The sequence below is a fragment of the Columba livia genome, chromosome 27, assembly GCF_036013475.1.
Source record: "Columba livia isolate bColLiv1 breed racing homer chromosome 27, bColLiv1.pat.W.v2, whole genome shotgun sequence".
NCBI classification, from domain to species: domain Eukaryota; kingdom Metazoa; phylum Chordata; class Aves; order Columbiformes; family Columbidae; genus Columba; species Columba livia.
The window spans coordinates 1,500,610-1,513,955 of NC_088628.1; the positions used below are offsets into that span (position 1 = coordinate 1,500,610).

The window sequence follows — 13,346 nt, forward strand, 5'->3', positions numbered from 1 at the left end:
GCCCGTCACTGCCGCCGCCCCTCACCGGCCTCGGGGCGCGGCGCCCCCGGGGCTGCGGCTGCCGCTGGCGTGCGAGGGGGCCCGGCCCAGAGCAGGTCCCGGTGCGCGGTGCCCGGAGCGGAGCGGGAGGGAGGGGCTGCGGACGCTGCGGCTCCTTACCGCGGGCAGGATTGGCCCCCCCTTGGCACCACGGAGGGCCCCCACACCGGGCACTGCCCCGGCTCATCCCTCCCGCTGTGCCGGGGTCTCCACGCCCCCGGCACGCAGCCCTGAGGGTGCGAAGGGAACCGGGGAGAGGCTGGAGAAGCGGGGAGCCCGGGCTGCGCAGCCCCCTCGCCTCTCTTGCGTTTCTCAACACAACGGTTGCGTTGGGCAAACACTGACAAACTGCCACAGGAAGCCCCGGGCCAGCTGCGACCACGGCACCGTTGGGAAACGTGCCCGCTGCCGGGGCCAGAGCTCCGCGCTCGGCCCAGATGCAAGCCCAGCTCTGCAGTGAGGGTCACATCGGTCATGGGGCCCCTGTCCCCCCACCCTGGTACAACAACACCCCGCTACACCCTGCAGCCCTCCTTGCACCCTGGAGGGTGCAGATCAGGGAGACCAAACTGCCCCTCCACCTGCAGCGCCACCCCAGAGCCAGGGGTCTCTGGAGGGGCCATAGGACACATCAGGTCTGTCCCTGCTCCAGTCCCAGGGACACTGCCACATCCTGGGAGGTGTCCTGGGATGTGGGGGGGCCCTGCTGCTCCTGCATGTCTGCCAAGAGCTGAGAGGTTTCCTCCTGATTAGCTCAAAGCACAAGAGTCAGGGCTGGGTTGGGAAGTCACTCTGCTTTCTCTCTTCCCTCCCTAACCCGCTCTCCCCCAGCAAGGAGCTGCACCGCTACGGAGGAAGCTGCAACGCTGCATGTGCCCCCAGTGCAGATTGCACAGCCAGTGCCCCCCACCCCACAGCATTGCCCAAGGCAGCAACATGCAGAGAGGAGGAAGCAGAGGGAGATAACCCGCCAGCATCCTGGCAGAGGCTCAGCCCCCCATTATTTAAGCACCTCCAGCTCTGAGCAGCCCCAGAGGAGGTGGCTGTGGTGGCTCTGCACCAGCATGGTCATGGCTGGGCTGTTCATCCTCAGCCTGGGAGGCTCCGTGCTGCTCCCAGCAGGTAATGCAGAGCTGGGCTTGGTCCCCACAGCCGGGGCGGGAGAGGGAGACCCTGGGCTGGAGCAGCAGGTGGTGCTGGGGTGCTCAGGACACACAGCCAGGAGCAGGACAGACACAGGCAAGAGCTGCGCCCAGACTCCCTGGCAGTGGTGACAGCATGTGCCCACCCACCAGGCACCCAAGGGAGCCGGATCATCGGGGGAAAGGTGGTGACACCCCACTCCCGGCCCTTCATCGCCTCCATCCAGATGGACGGTCAGCACGTCTGCGGGGGCTTCCTGGTCTGGCCCAAGTGGGTGATGACAGCAGCCCACTGCCTCATTCCCAGGTGAGCCACGCACCTCCTGTCCCCCCCAGCACATGGGGCAGCCCCTTCAAACAGATGCTCCCATCCCGGGGGTGACACAGTCCCAGAGCGACCCTCACAAGCAGCCGTCTGTGCTCGCATTGAGCCCACCCTGCCAGTCCCCTTCTGCCCCACCCATATCGTCCCCAGCCGGGCAGCACCTGCTCAGGACTCCTGTGCCACAGGCGCAATCCCTCGGTGCGCGTGGTGCTGGGCGCCCACAGGCTGGAGGAGCCCGAGGGGTCCCAGCAGATCTTCGGCATAGCCCAGTCCATCGCCCACCCGCACTACAACCCCCGCTCGGTGGACAACGACATCCGCCTGCTCCAGGTGAGTCCTGCACGCCACTGGCCAGCACAGACCTGCCGGCTGGGAGACCAGGTCACCCACCCGCGTGGGGTGCAGGAGGGACCTGGGGTGCCCCACGGCCCGTGGGTGCGGAGGAGCCACCCGGGCAGCCGACACTAGGTGTCAGTGCTCCTCCGGAGAAGCGGGACGGCGCGATGGAGGCGGCCGAGGACATGGTGACCCCAGCGGGGTCTGCAGCCCCTGCCACCCACGGGCAGCCAGTCTCTGGAGCAGACTGGGACCAGTGCAGAGGGGCTGGTTGGGGGGCCAGTATCTGGAGAGGGAAGGGCTGGGGAGGTCCACATGAGCGCAGAGCTGAGGCGGGTGAATGATGGGGTGCCGAGGGGCTGGGACCCCAGGCAGGAGAATCTGGGTGTGGCTCTGCCCAGGAGTGAAGCCACCCATGCCCCCCGGCTCCCCACCCAGCTGAACAGATCAGCCACACTGAACGAGTACGTGAAGCGGATCCGTCTGCCCCCCCCACACGTTGACCTGAAGCCCGGCACAGTCTGCCATGTGCTGGGCTGGGGGGACATCTCCAACTACGGCGACCGGCCCACTGAGCTGATGGAGACCGGCACCACCATCGTCAAGCGAAGCCTCTGCCGCACACTGTGGCGGGGCAAGGTCTCGACCAACATGCTGTGTGGGGCCAGCCCCAATGCCACGCTGCAGGGCGTCTGTGCGGTGAGTGCGCTCCCAGCCCTGTGCCCCCCGGTCACCCCACTCCTGCACACCCGCTAGTCTCCCTCCCACCCCTTTGCTCCACAGGGCGACTCTGGGGGACCTCTGGTCTTCAAGGGAAAGGTTTATGGCATCGTCTCGTTCTCTGGAGAGAGATGTGGGGACCGCCGGTACCCTGATATCTACACCAAGATCTCCAACTACATCGAGTGGGTGCATCGCACCGTGCGAGGGCACCGCCATCAGAAGGGGCAGCCGGAGCCCTAGCCAGGGCTGGGAGGGGGTCCCCGGGGGCAGATGAGCTGCGGGAAAAGGGTCTGGGGTATCTTGGCTGTCTGGCAGCACCCAGGAGGGGAGAAGAGGGTCAGACTCCCAGGTCCTGCTAGCTCCAAGGGGTTTGGGAGCTGATGCTCAGGACTCCTTGACCTGTGCAAGAAGCCTGAGCACCTCACATCTACCTTCCTCAATAAATCCTCGGTCCCAGACCTCTGTCTATTCATCTTCCCGTCTACCACCCCACTCCCAGGGGAGCTCTAAGGCAGATCGGAGCTCTGGGGTCCCTTGTCCCTCACCAGCCCCTACCCACTCTGAACCTGCCCCAGGGACATGATATGGAGCCCCAGAACAAGACCCACCTGCCCAAGGAGCCAGAAGATCCTGTGTATGGTTTTATCCCCCTTTATTCAGTTGGTGGGCAGCTGAGCTTGGGTGGGGTGCTGATTGGGGCCAATCCTTAACCCTGCACTGCCCAGGCAGCTGCTGCCCATCTCAACAGGGGCTGGTTTGTCCCAGTTTTACCTCCTCCTGTCCTTTCCCTGCCCAACCACACTCCCTCCCTGGCTGTCCCGCTGTGGTCCCCAGCCAGACTCCCAGCTTGTCCTGGGCTGGGGCGGATGGAGCAGGGGATGCAGGAGGAGGGAGGGAAGTGCCGCCCCCAGCTCAGGACCAGGCCCTGCCCCAGGATCCACATCCAGGCATCATCACCCCATGGAGCATCCCCAGCAGCTGCCTTCCCGCTGGGGTGAGGCTCCCCGTCCCACCCCACCTCATCCCATCCTGTCTCGTCTTGTCCCATCCCATGTGGGACTCCTCAAGCAGGGGAACCCCAGACATCTCCTGGGGGCAGATGCGCTGGCAGAGCCACGGGGATCTTGCCGAGAGCCTCGCTCACCTCCCTGGCACGCTGGGGCAGACGGGTGCTCACCGCGGGTGTAGGGGCTGAGAGCTGCCCACAGCAGCCAGGGGACGTGTGCTGAGCTGCTGCTGGGGCTCAGCTGAGACACGCATGTGGCTCTCGCCTGGCGTCGCGGCCGTCTCCGGGGACAGACCCAGACATTCCCTGCTCCTGCTTGTTTATCTGCAAATTGCTGGCACGCCATGGCCGCAGGGCGCAGCCGCCGTCCCGGCCCGGGGGATCCCGCAGGAGGCTGCAGCCACCGCAGCAGCTGGCACAGGCCATCGTGCCGCGCCGCGGGCTCTGCTGGGGAGGGTGAAGGCCAAGGCCAGGTCGAGAGGTCCCCAAAGGCACGCTAACCTCTGCGGTCCCCACACTGGGGAGCACAAGGACTTTGGCAGCCCCCTCGTTGTGCGCTGCTCCATCCCCCCCAGCCCCAGTCCCAGCTCCCTGTTTTGCATGGGGCTTGGGGGGACAGCCCCAGGCACTGGTGGCCTCGGGGACACCAGGGCACACCGAGCAGAGGACAGAGCCCTGCCAGCCTCCGAGGAAACCGCAGATCCCCGCGGGCTTCATGCAGCGGTGGCGGGGACAGACCCCCCGGGATGCCGGGGCAGGGCTGCCAGCCCCGGGCTCTGCGGTGCCAGGGAGCCGGCAGAGCCGGCGCCTGTCTCGGCTTGTCCCAGACCACCCAAAAACCGGCGGGAAGGCAGTGCCTGACTCATGGCTGTGTTTTGGAGCTGAGATCTCCCGCTCGCCGGCGGGAGCTGCCGGTGCCGCCGCAGCTGGTGCCCGCGGGCTCAGCCCACGGCAGCAATCCTGGCTCTTCAGCAGCCAAAGCCTTGGGCTGGGGTGGGCAATGGGAGGCGAGATGCCATGGGGACACCACGGGGACAGGGACACCGTGGGTGGGCTGTGGGGCCACCCGTGCCATACACCACCACATGTGTGCCAGTGAAAGTCCTGTGCAGCCTTTTGGCAGCTCCTGTACACCCACCCCCAAAAGCAGAGGCAGGGGGGCATTGCCGAGCTGGGGGACATCGGGGGGTCTCTGTTGGGGCCAGCCTGGCCGCAGGAGCTCCCCGCTGCTGTCGGGGCACATGGCAGGTCCCAGGCACAGCCAGGGGCTCAGCAGGGTCTGGGGGAACGTGGCCAAGGGGGACGGGGTGGTGGGTCCCGGTGAGCCAAGCCGCAGGCTGCCGCTGGGCTCCCGCGCCGGGGAAGCATCGCACATCAGGACCCAATTAACGGCAGGAATTGTTTTGTGAAATACCAAACCCTCGTGGCACGGCCTGAGATTGGGAACAGATTTATCTGTGCTGCTGGTTGCTCTTCCCTGCTCTCCCCTTCCCTCCCACTGCAGGGACCAGACTCGGCTGAGCTGGAGCAGATGCAGCCCCGGGGGGACCGAGCTCCCCACCTGCTGCCGGGGGCTCTTCCATCCCCGGTGTCCCCATGTCCCCCTGCCTACACCAGCCCAGCCCCCTGGGCTGCAGCCGCCTCCTGCGGCCCCAGGACCTGCTGAACAAATCCGGACCCGCAGCACTGTTTATTCTTTTTTTAATTATAATCCAAATTGTAACACAGCCATAAAATGCCCCTAACAATACCGAATAGGAAATGTATATGTTCCCATAGCGTCTGCCTCAGGGATCAGAACGCAATCATACAAAAATAGAAAATAGGGTATTTTTATATATATATATATATATAATATATATATGATATTTATATAAAGGCAATAGCTTCTCGGTGTCAGAGATGAGATGGTATTTACACAGGTGACAACACACAAAATGAGAGAAGAAGTAAAAATAAATACAGACAGTGACGACAGAGCTGGGAGCACAGGAGGGGGCTGTGGCTGCCGGGCCAGGGGAAGGCGGGACGGGGGTCCCGGGGGTCCTGGGGCTGCTCGCCACACTCCCCGCAGCCCCTCGGCAGCTCCACAGCGGGCGGTCGAGCCCCCTGGCCAGGGCTGCCATGGCCACCCAGCACCAGCCCTCCGAGTGCCGGCAGCACCTCCAGAGATGGGTGGGAGCCTGGTCTGAACGGGCTCAGGAAAACCTAAACTAAAATCCAATTTTAACATAGACATGCTAAAACTTTAGGAGAAAATAACATACATATATATATATTTTTTATATATATATATATATATAAAAATATATATCTGTCTCTCTCCAATCCGCTGCAGTGCCGTGCTGCCTGTCCTGCTGCTGGCAGCTGGGGCTGAGCCCCCCGGGGAAGGCGAAAGCACAGATTCCCTCTAGACCATGAGGTCCTGGCCAGAAACATCAGCAGAGTACCAAGAATCCAATCCAAAAATAAATAGGCCCAGGGCTGCTGGCCAAGGACACGTGGGGGGGCCCACCATGCAGCAGCACGGACACCCCCTCGGCGCTGTGCCGGCCGTGAGGAAGGGCTGTATGGCACCGGAGCATCCCCGGGGGGCTCGGCCTCACCCCCTCCCCTGCTCCCCGACCGGCAGGACCGAGCATCAGTCCCTGCAGCCGCATAACATACACAGGTATAAATAAGGATCTTTTTATCTTAATAAATATCAGGTATATGGTTTGTACAATATACACATAATGCCCCTGTCTCCTGGATCCGGCCTCGTGGCGCGGGAGGATTCACACGTAGTTCTCTTCCGCGTTGTCCGTCTCCGAGGAGAATTTGGCTGCAGCTGGAAAGGGAGCAGGAGAGATGGGGAAGTGGTGAGGGGGTGCAAGGGGTGGCCGGGCACCGGGGGTCCGAGCCCGCTGCCCCCCCACCCAGCGCCCCGCTCACCCGAGCAGCTCCCGTAGTGGCGCACGCCGATGGAGCGGCCGCGGTGGCAGGTGGCCCGCCGGAGGTGGCACGCCGAGGGGTAGGTGACGTTGTTGTTGCCGCAGAGCGCGTGGTCCAGGCTGGTGGGCTCGGGGCAGGGGGCTGTGCGGCACATCACGCAGTGGGCGCTGCCCGTCTGGTCCACCACGCAGGTGTGGGTGCCGGGACACACCACGCTGGAGCAGGATTCTGCGGGGGCACACGCGGCCACGGCTGAGCCTCCGGGATGGGGGCAACGGCCCAGGGAAACCTGGGGAGCTCGGGCCCCCTCCCACCTTCAGCTGCCGGGGAAGGGAGCGGAGCTGGGGGCTGGCACGGAGTGGGGGGCTCGTGCACCCCCAGCCCCACGGCACAGCCCAGGCTCTGCGCAGCGGGAGCATGGCAGGACCCGCAGCGCTCCCCGGACACCACAAATATTCACAAGGCCGTGCCTCCGCCTTCCTCCCCTTCCCCGCCTGATTGGAAGGAGATTTGGCATCTGCAGCTCCCAACTCCCATTTCTTGCCCCACATTTCCCTGTGCAGTCCAGAGCTTGACAGGCAAAGCATTTCAGGGAGGAGGGCTGGCAAAAATAATCATAATAATTCTGACAGTTCTTGGCAGGGCAAGGAGGATTGCTGCTCTCTTTAACAAAACAACAACAAAAAAAAAGGGGCTTGATGTTTGTAAGCGACATTTTACGGACTGTTATTGCTCAGCCCGTGGCGAGGCCAAACCCCCATTGCACTGACAGGCGGTGGCGGCATCGCAGGCGGCTCCACTGTCCCTGCCGGGGTGGCCGTGCCAGACCAGGGTGGCCGGCGGGTGCAGCCTCACGGGTGCCAGCTCAGACCTCCCGTCCCTGGGCACAGCCAGGGCCAGGCACCGGGTACAAACCCTCGTGCCGTGCCGGGGAGCAGCTGGTGCCCGGGGCAGGACAGCTCCTCCCTGGGACACGCTCTCTATGGTGGGCATGAATGAGGGACACTCGACGTCCCAGATAGGAGGGGAGACGACGTGCCTGGCCATGCCAGCACAACATGGCAGGGTGACCCGTCCTCCACACCGGAGTGGCTCACAGTGTGCCGGGAGAGCCCAGGGATCTGTGCTGCCCTTGGCTTGTCCCACACAGAGCTGGGACATGAGAGCCACGGGGGATAGCAGGACAGGGGCACAACCAGACCTACTTTTGCACTTGCCCTGGTACATCACTTCGAGGTCGGGGTGGTCTCTGCACTTGGCCGTCAGCAGGTCGCACTCGTCGCGGTAGGTGTAGCCGTCAGAGCCGCAGACCTGCAGCTTGCGGGGGAGGCTGGAGCAGTCGGGGGCGCAGGCGCACTGAGGCCGCCCGTGCTTCATCTTGCAAACCTTGTCGGGGCCGCACACCACTCCCTCGCAGCTCTCTGGGGACAGAGAGGGAGCAGCGTGTGACGGAGCAGCACCGGCTGCCCACCACAAGCGAAGGGTCTGTCCCGCACAACCAGGACAGGACCAGCGCGAGCCCTCGGGGTCCCGAATCCCTCCCGGGGTCACAACACGCGGACGCTGAGCTGTTTCAAGCAGCATCTGGATCTGCTCAGCCCCGCCAAGGAGCAGGTCGTTGGCTGGAGCTCTGCACGATCATCCAGCACTCACCCCAGCTAGAGCCCCGGCCCTCTGCTCGGCACCAGCTAACTCATTTCTACGTATTTACTTTTTTGGAAGGAGACGTTTCTTTTTCTTGTGCAATGGAAAAATCTATCTCTGCAAGGCCCTAGCTCCTCCAGAAGGAACCAGGCTTTGCAAGTTGTCTGGGCAATTGAGAACGCCGCTTCCACTAGACAATACCCAGCCCTGTTTTGCTCCAGGCCTCCGTGACTTGAACACAAGAGCGGGAAGCAGCAGTGAGCGCAGATCCCCAGACAGGCGATGGCTTTGTCCCCTGGGTCGCCTCCCAGCCAGCACGGGGGCTGGGTTCACAGGGTCTCGCCAGCGCCCGGGGCCATGACCACGCCGGCAGGGATGGTCAGGGGACAGCGAGGGGCCCGTCCTGGACACGGTGCCTCCTGGGGACAGGCAAAGGGGTCAGCACCCAGCCCAAGGCACACACAGCCCTCACCCCACAGGGACGCAGGCGATGGCGGGAGCCGCCTGTGCGTACAGGGACACGGCTCCATCAGCACCCATAGGGACGGGCAGAACCGAGAAACTTCCGAGAGGTGGATTGAGCCCCAGGCAGGAGGGATTCCCGCAGACAGGAGGGATTCCCGCAGACAGGGTGTGTGCTGGAGGTACGAGGGGGATTTCCCTGCAGGAGACAGGTCACTTTGGGAGACAGCGCAAGGAGGAGAGGGAAGGGGAAATTCCCCGTCTGCTTGGCCCAGCTCTCCCCAGGGGAAATTCCCTGGTGGGAGACAGAGTTTCCCAGTTTGCTCCCTGATTTCCATAGCTGGGGCCTGTCCAAGGGCAGAGGTGAGGGGCAGGCTGAGCCCCGGCAGCACCTCTGAGTCCCTGGGACAGAGCAGCATGACCCATGTCCCAGGGCTGTGGGGGCAGCGGGACCCTCACTGGGCTCCACTCTGGGACGCTGCGGCAGGTCCGGCATCCCGGCTGCCTCAGCAAGAGAAGGAGCTGCCGGCACCATCTGCCTGCAACTCCAGCCCCGCTCTGCGTCCCCAGGGGGGACAGTGTGTCCCCAGCAGCCACAGCCAGGAATTTCACCTCCCCAGCCAGCCCCAGGAGAGGGTCCCGCTGCTCCCGGCATCCGCCTGCCTGGCTGCCACGGGGCCGAGTCCCCAGTGGGATACGGGGTAGAAGCCAGAGCTGGGATCTCACTCAGCTTTTTGCTGGTGCAGGGTGCGACCCCGGGCGGTGACGGGACGGGGCCGAGGAGCAGCCAGGGTGGCAGCGCCAGCGGGTGCAGAGGGGCTGGAAGAAGCAGTTTTGTTAAGAATCTTCTTCCCCTGTTAAGCAAATAACAACATGACCTTCCAAAGACCTGCTCCTGCCTCCTGCGGTCAGCAGGTCCTCCAGCATGTTCTCACACGGCCACGCAAGTGCGGCTGGGGGATCCGCGCCTCTGGCGCACGCCAAAACATCTGGCGAGGCTGGAACTCACAGCTGGAGAGTTTCCACTTCTGGAACTGCCCATTACATAAAGCCATTTCACACACAGGCTGGGAGGAGGAAGGGGGAGTAGAGGGGAAGAAATTGATCTTTTTTTCCTTCAAAAAGAAAAAAAATCTTAAGAAGTTTCCCTGTGAGCAGATCTGGCGAGGGCAAGCGCAGGAGGCTCCAGCCACAGCAGAGTTAACCCGGGAACAGGGAGCCCCAGCTCGGCTCCTCGCTCTCTGCCTTCCCAGCCAAGGCCCAGGTCACGCATCCCTCTCCGCAAGGGGAACAACAAAAACACACACCAAACGAGCTGCCGGGGGACAGAGGCTGTCCCGCGAGCCCCACGGCAGCATCCATCGTGTAGCTGCAGCAGCAGGAGCACGGGGTCAGCGGTCCCTGTGGTCCCCATGCTGTCCCAAACAGCCCCGGAGGACACCAGGGCAGCTCAGCCCCATTGCTGCTGCTTCACCGGAGCTGTGGGCTCCGAGCACCCTCCCCAAGCAGCGCCCAGCCCCACGGCAGCCCCTCACCCCACGGCTGCGCTCACCTTTGCAGGGGTGGCAGGTGACCAGCCCCAGGAAGCCCAGCAGGCTGATTTTGTTGCCTGGGTAGCTGTAGTTCGACCAGGCCACGTCCACGTTGCCGTTGGCGCAGCATTCCTCCCACGTCACGCCTGTCTTCAGGATCATGGTGCACTTGGCCTCCTTCCCCTGCTGCAGCCAGCAGATCCCACCTGCGCGGAGAGCAGACGGTGAGGGGTCCCCGCTGTGCCAGGTCCTGCCGTGCCGGGTCCCGCTGTGCCAACCCACTGTGCCAAGGGCGGTGAGACCTCAGCCACAGCTGGGTCACCCATGGGGACCACATGGGTACGCGCAAACGGCTGGCACGCGATGAGCTGGGGAAGCCAGAGGCTCCATGCCGGCTCCCACAGCTCCCGTGGCACAGGCGCTGTCCTGCAGCCGGTGTCCCCGAGGTGCCCCGGCACAGCGCGGCGGCTCACACAGCCACCTCGTTGTCAATGTCCTGGGCTGCCAGCACCAGGCTCCAAACCCCGCCCTGGGATAGCACGGACACACCAGCTATCCCAGCACCTGCAAGCGATGGTCTGGGAGATGTCCAGCGGCAGGTCAGGGTCTGGGCTCGTAGCTCACCCCTTGCCTGCCCGATCCTGCCTGACCCCCAGCGCTGCAAGGGCTGGAACCCAAGTGGGTGCAAACGGCCCCCTGGCGGGATGGGGACCGTCCCTGCAGCAAGGGGCCTGACACCCACGGCCTCTGTGAGGAGCAGCCGAGGCACCAGCTGGAGAACTGGAGAACGGGGCACTTGACACAGCCCTTGGGCCGGGGCCAGCCCAGCGGCATCGGATCCCTCTGAGTCAAAAGCCTGTTTGTTCCTTAACCCCACAAGCGAATCAGTTTTTTTTCTTTTTTGTGAGTGATTCCTTTGCAATTTCCGCCTCTGCAAACCAGCCTCTTCTGACGCTTATTTGGGTTTATGCTCTTGTTAGCTGCGTTTGAGGTTTGTTAAACGGCTAAAGATGTGAGGGAGGGATGGGGGAAGGGACGGATCCTGCCAGTGCCGGGCTGGAAAGCAGCTGCCTGGGCACCTCTGGGAGCATCAGCTGGGCCAACACACCTCTGCCATCAGTGCGTTAATCCTCCCTGCATTTCTACAACTGCTCTCCCAAGCCCATTTTCCCTGTACAACATCCCGTGGCCCCAATTCTCCCCCGGTACTGAGCTCCTTGGGAGCCACATCCTGGCTTTGGACCATGCAACTGCTGCCATGGGCACAGCCACACACAGAGCGATCCCACCCACAACAGGACGGATCCTCACACCCCCTGCCTGCCCGTCCAGCCTCTGGGCGCACCCATGGCCAGCAGAGCACCCACCACCTCCTGAGCCACTGAAAAGGGGACACCAAATGGGGACATGCCCTGGGCAGGGGGGATGGAGCCCACCCACACTGTGGGCAGAGCCAGATGGGCCAGCATGGGGCTCTCGGGACACCCCGTCCTCAGGGTTTCCACACTGTCTCGAGTGCGAGGGTGCAGCACTTGGTGCAGCTGGATGGCCCAGGCTCTGGACAGTGGGACCAGGTCCCTGCCCAGGGCCTTCTAGAACTTGCATTTGACCCTGCGAAGCAGCAAGTGGAAATCCCAGGGGCTGGGGCGATGCCAACTGTGACCCCGGGGGCTACAGCAGCATGAGGAGCCTCACAGGAGCCCCCCCATCCTTTGGGACACCCTGACCTGCCCCTGCCCAGGGAGCACAGCGCCTGCCCACACTGATGGGGAACGATGAAGACGAACAGGATTGTGTGAGGGGGGAAGACGGAAACTCCAGCGTCGCTGTAGGAGAGCCCATGCTGGCAGTAGCAGCCACGGCCCCGCAGCGCTGAGAAGGGCTGCTGGAACCCCAGAGCAGGGTCCCAGCCGGCCTGGGTGCCGCGCTGGGTTCCCGGACACATCCCGAGTGCCCATGAGAGCTGTCAGCATGGTCAACTGAGCCGGGAGGGGTTCGAGCTGCAAACTCCACACCCAGATCACAAACTGGCTGCTGTTCCCAGTTCTTCCCACCCGGCTCCCAAAGCTCCTGAGCGTGGTTCTCCCACCCCCCAGCCTGAGGAGAGGGACCCCCTGGTACCTGTCCCGGGAGCAATGCAGGGGGCTGGTGAGGCCAGCCAGCCTGTTGCCCCAGTCACCCCTGTTCCAGTGCACACAGGGGTGCAGGATGCCAGGGTCGGGTACCAGTGCTGCCACGATAGGGACATGCCAGCAGGGCCATGTGGGACCCTGGGCGCTCGCTGCTGCCACAGCAGCCCTGGGACCGAGCCTGATGAAGGGACAGCTGGGGACCGGGCTCACCCGAGCAGCACTGCCAGGCGGCTGCCACCGCTCCGCCAGCACCCGGCACCCCAACGCTTCCCGGTACAACGGGCTCCTGCCGCCCCGAGCCCGGCCCCGCGGGCAGCACCCACCGGCGGGGCGGCGGCTGCGGGGGGGACGGGCGGGGAGGACAGCAGCGTCCGGGGGCACGGCCCGGTAACGGCAACCGGGACCCCGGGCCACCCCTTGCCCCAAGCACCTGCCCCGGGAGGGGCGCGGCAGCAGCGGCGGCACCGACGGCCCCGGCGGGAGCGGCGGCCACGGAGCCCCCGGGCGGCACTTACCGTGCGCGGCGGCGGGGCTGCAGAGGGCGAGCAGGCAGAGCGCCAGCCGCAGCGGCATGGCCGGGCCGGGCGGGACGGGCCGGGACGGGGCCGGGACGCTCCGGCGACCTGTTGCCTGTGCGGCGGCGGCGCGGCCGGCGGCGCTATAAAGCGGCGGGGCCGCGTGAATCACCGGGCGGGGCGGCGGCGGGGGGGCCGCGAGGGCGGGGGCAGCGGGGGGAGGTTGGGGGCGACGGGGGGGGTCAGTGCGGGGGGCGCGGGAATGAGGCTGAGAGTTGGGCTGGGAGTGAGGGGGAAATCGGGGTGCAAGGGGGGGTGCGGGGGGTCGGGGGGGGGCAGAGAGAGTCCGCACGTCACTGCCTGCGGGTGGGGGTGTCGGCGGGGGATGTGTCCGTGTGTCCCTCGGATCGAGCAGGGGTTGGCACCCCCCAGCTGGACTGGGCCAGGATGGAGATGGGGGAGAGTTTTGGGGGTGGCCTCATGCTTGGGGTGCAGAGGTGGCCCAGCCCAGCCGGGCCGGGGTGGAGAGGGCAGAGACCCCGAGCTGGGAGGGACT

General features: G+C 64.7%; 2 protein-coding genes across 2 annotated transcripts; one reads left to right on the forward strand and one right to left on the reverse strand.

Moving 5' to 3' along the window:
* Positions 1-179: 179 nt before the first annotated feature.
* Positions 180-3,023, forward strand: PRSS57 (serine protease 57). Its single transcript, XM_021297003.2, has 5 exons — positions 180-1,161; positions 1,335-1,488; positions 1,692-1,836; positions 2,281-2,541; positions 2,626-3,023. Exons 1-5 carry the CDS (start codon positions 1,104-1,106, stop codon positions 2,803-2,805), a joined length of 798 nt encoding a protein of 265 aa, XP_021152678.2. The 5' UTR covers positions 180-1,103; the 3' UTR covers positions 2,806-3,023.
* A 2,233-nt stretch (positions 3,024-5,256) lies between these two features.
* Positions 5,257-12,943, reverse strand: FSTL3 (follistatin like 3). The gene is made up of 5 exons (XM_065042125.1): positions 12,791-12,943; positions 10,164-10,349; positions 7,711-7,926; positions 6,506-6,733; positions 5,257-6,401 (listed from the first exon to the last, which is right to left on the reverse strand). Exons 1-5 carry the CDS (start codon positions 12,846-12,848, stop codon positions 6,349-6,351), a joined length of 741 nt encoding a protein of 246 aa, XP_064898197.1. The 5' UTR covers positions 12,849-12,943; the 3' UTR covers positions 5,257-6,348.
* Between the last annotated feature and the right edge of the window lie 403 nt (positions 12,944-13,346).

Bases quoted from the DNA above. Each gene is read 5' to 3' on its own strand.
- FSTL3 (XM_065042125.1), bottom strand. From the start codon at position 12,848: ATGCCGCTGCGGCTGGCGCTCTGCCTGCTCGCCCTCTGCAGCCCCGCC. The intron at 10,350-12,790 runs GTAAGTGCCGCC...CTCTCCGCGCAG, and splicing joins CAGCCCCGCCGCCGCGCACG to GTGGGATCTGCTGGCTGCAG. The intron at 6,734-7,710 runs GTAGGTCTGGTT...GTGCCCCCGCAG, and splicing joins GTACCAGGGCAAGTGCAAAA to AATCCTGCTCCAGCGTGGTG.
- PRSS57 (XM_021297003.2), top strand. From the start codon at position 1,104: ATGGTCATGGCTGGGCTGTTCATCCTCAGCCTGGGAGGCTCCGTGCTG. The intron at 1,162-1,334 runs GTAATGCAGAGC...CCCACCCACCAG, and splicing joins CTCCGTGCTGCTCCCAGCAG to GCACCCAAGGGAGCCGGATC. The intron at 1,489-1,691 runs GTGAGCCACGCA...CCTGTGCCACAG, and splicing joins GCCCACTGCCTCATTCCCAG to GCGCAATCCCTCGGTGCGCG.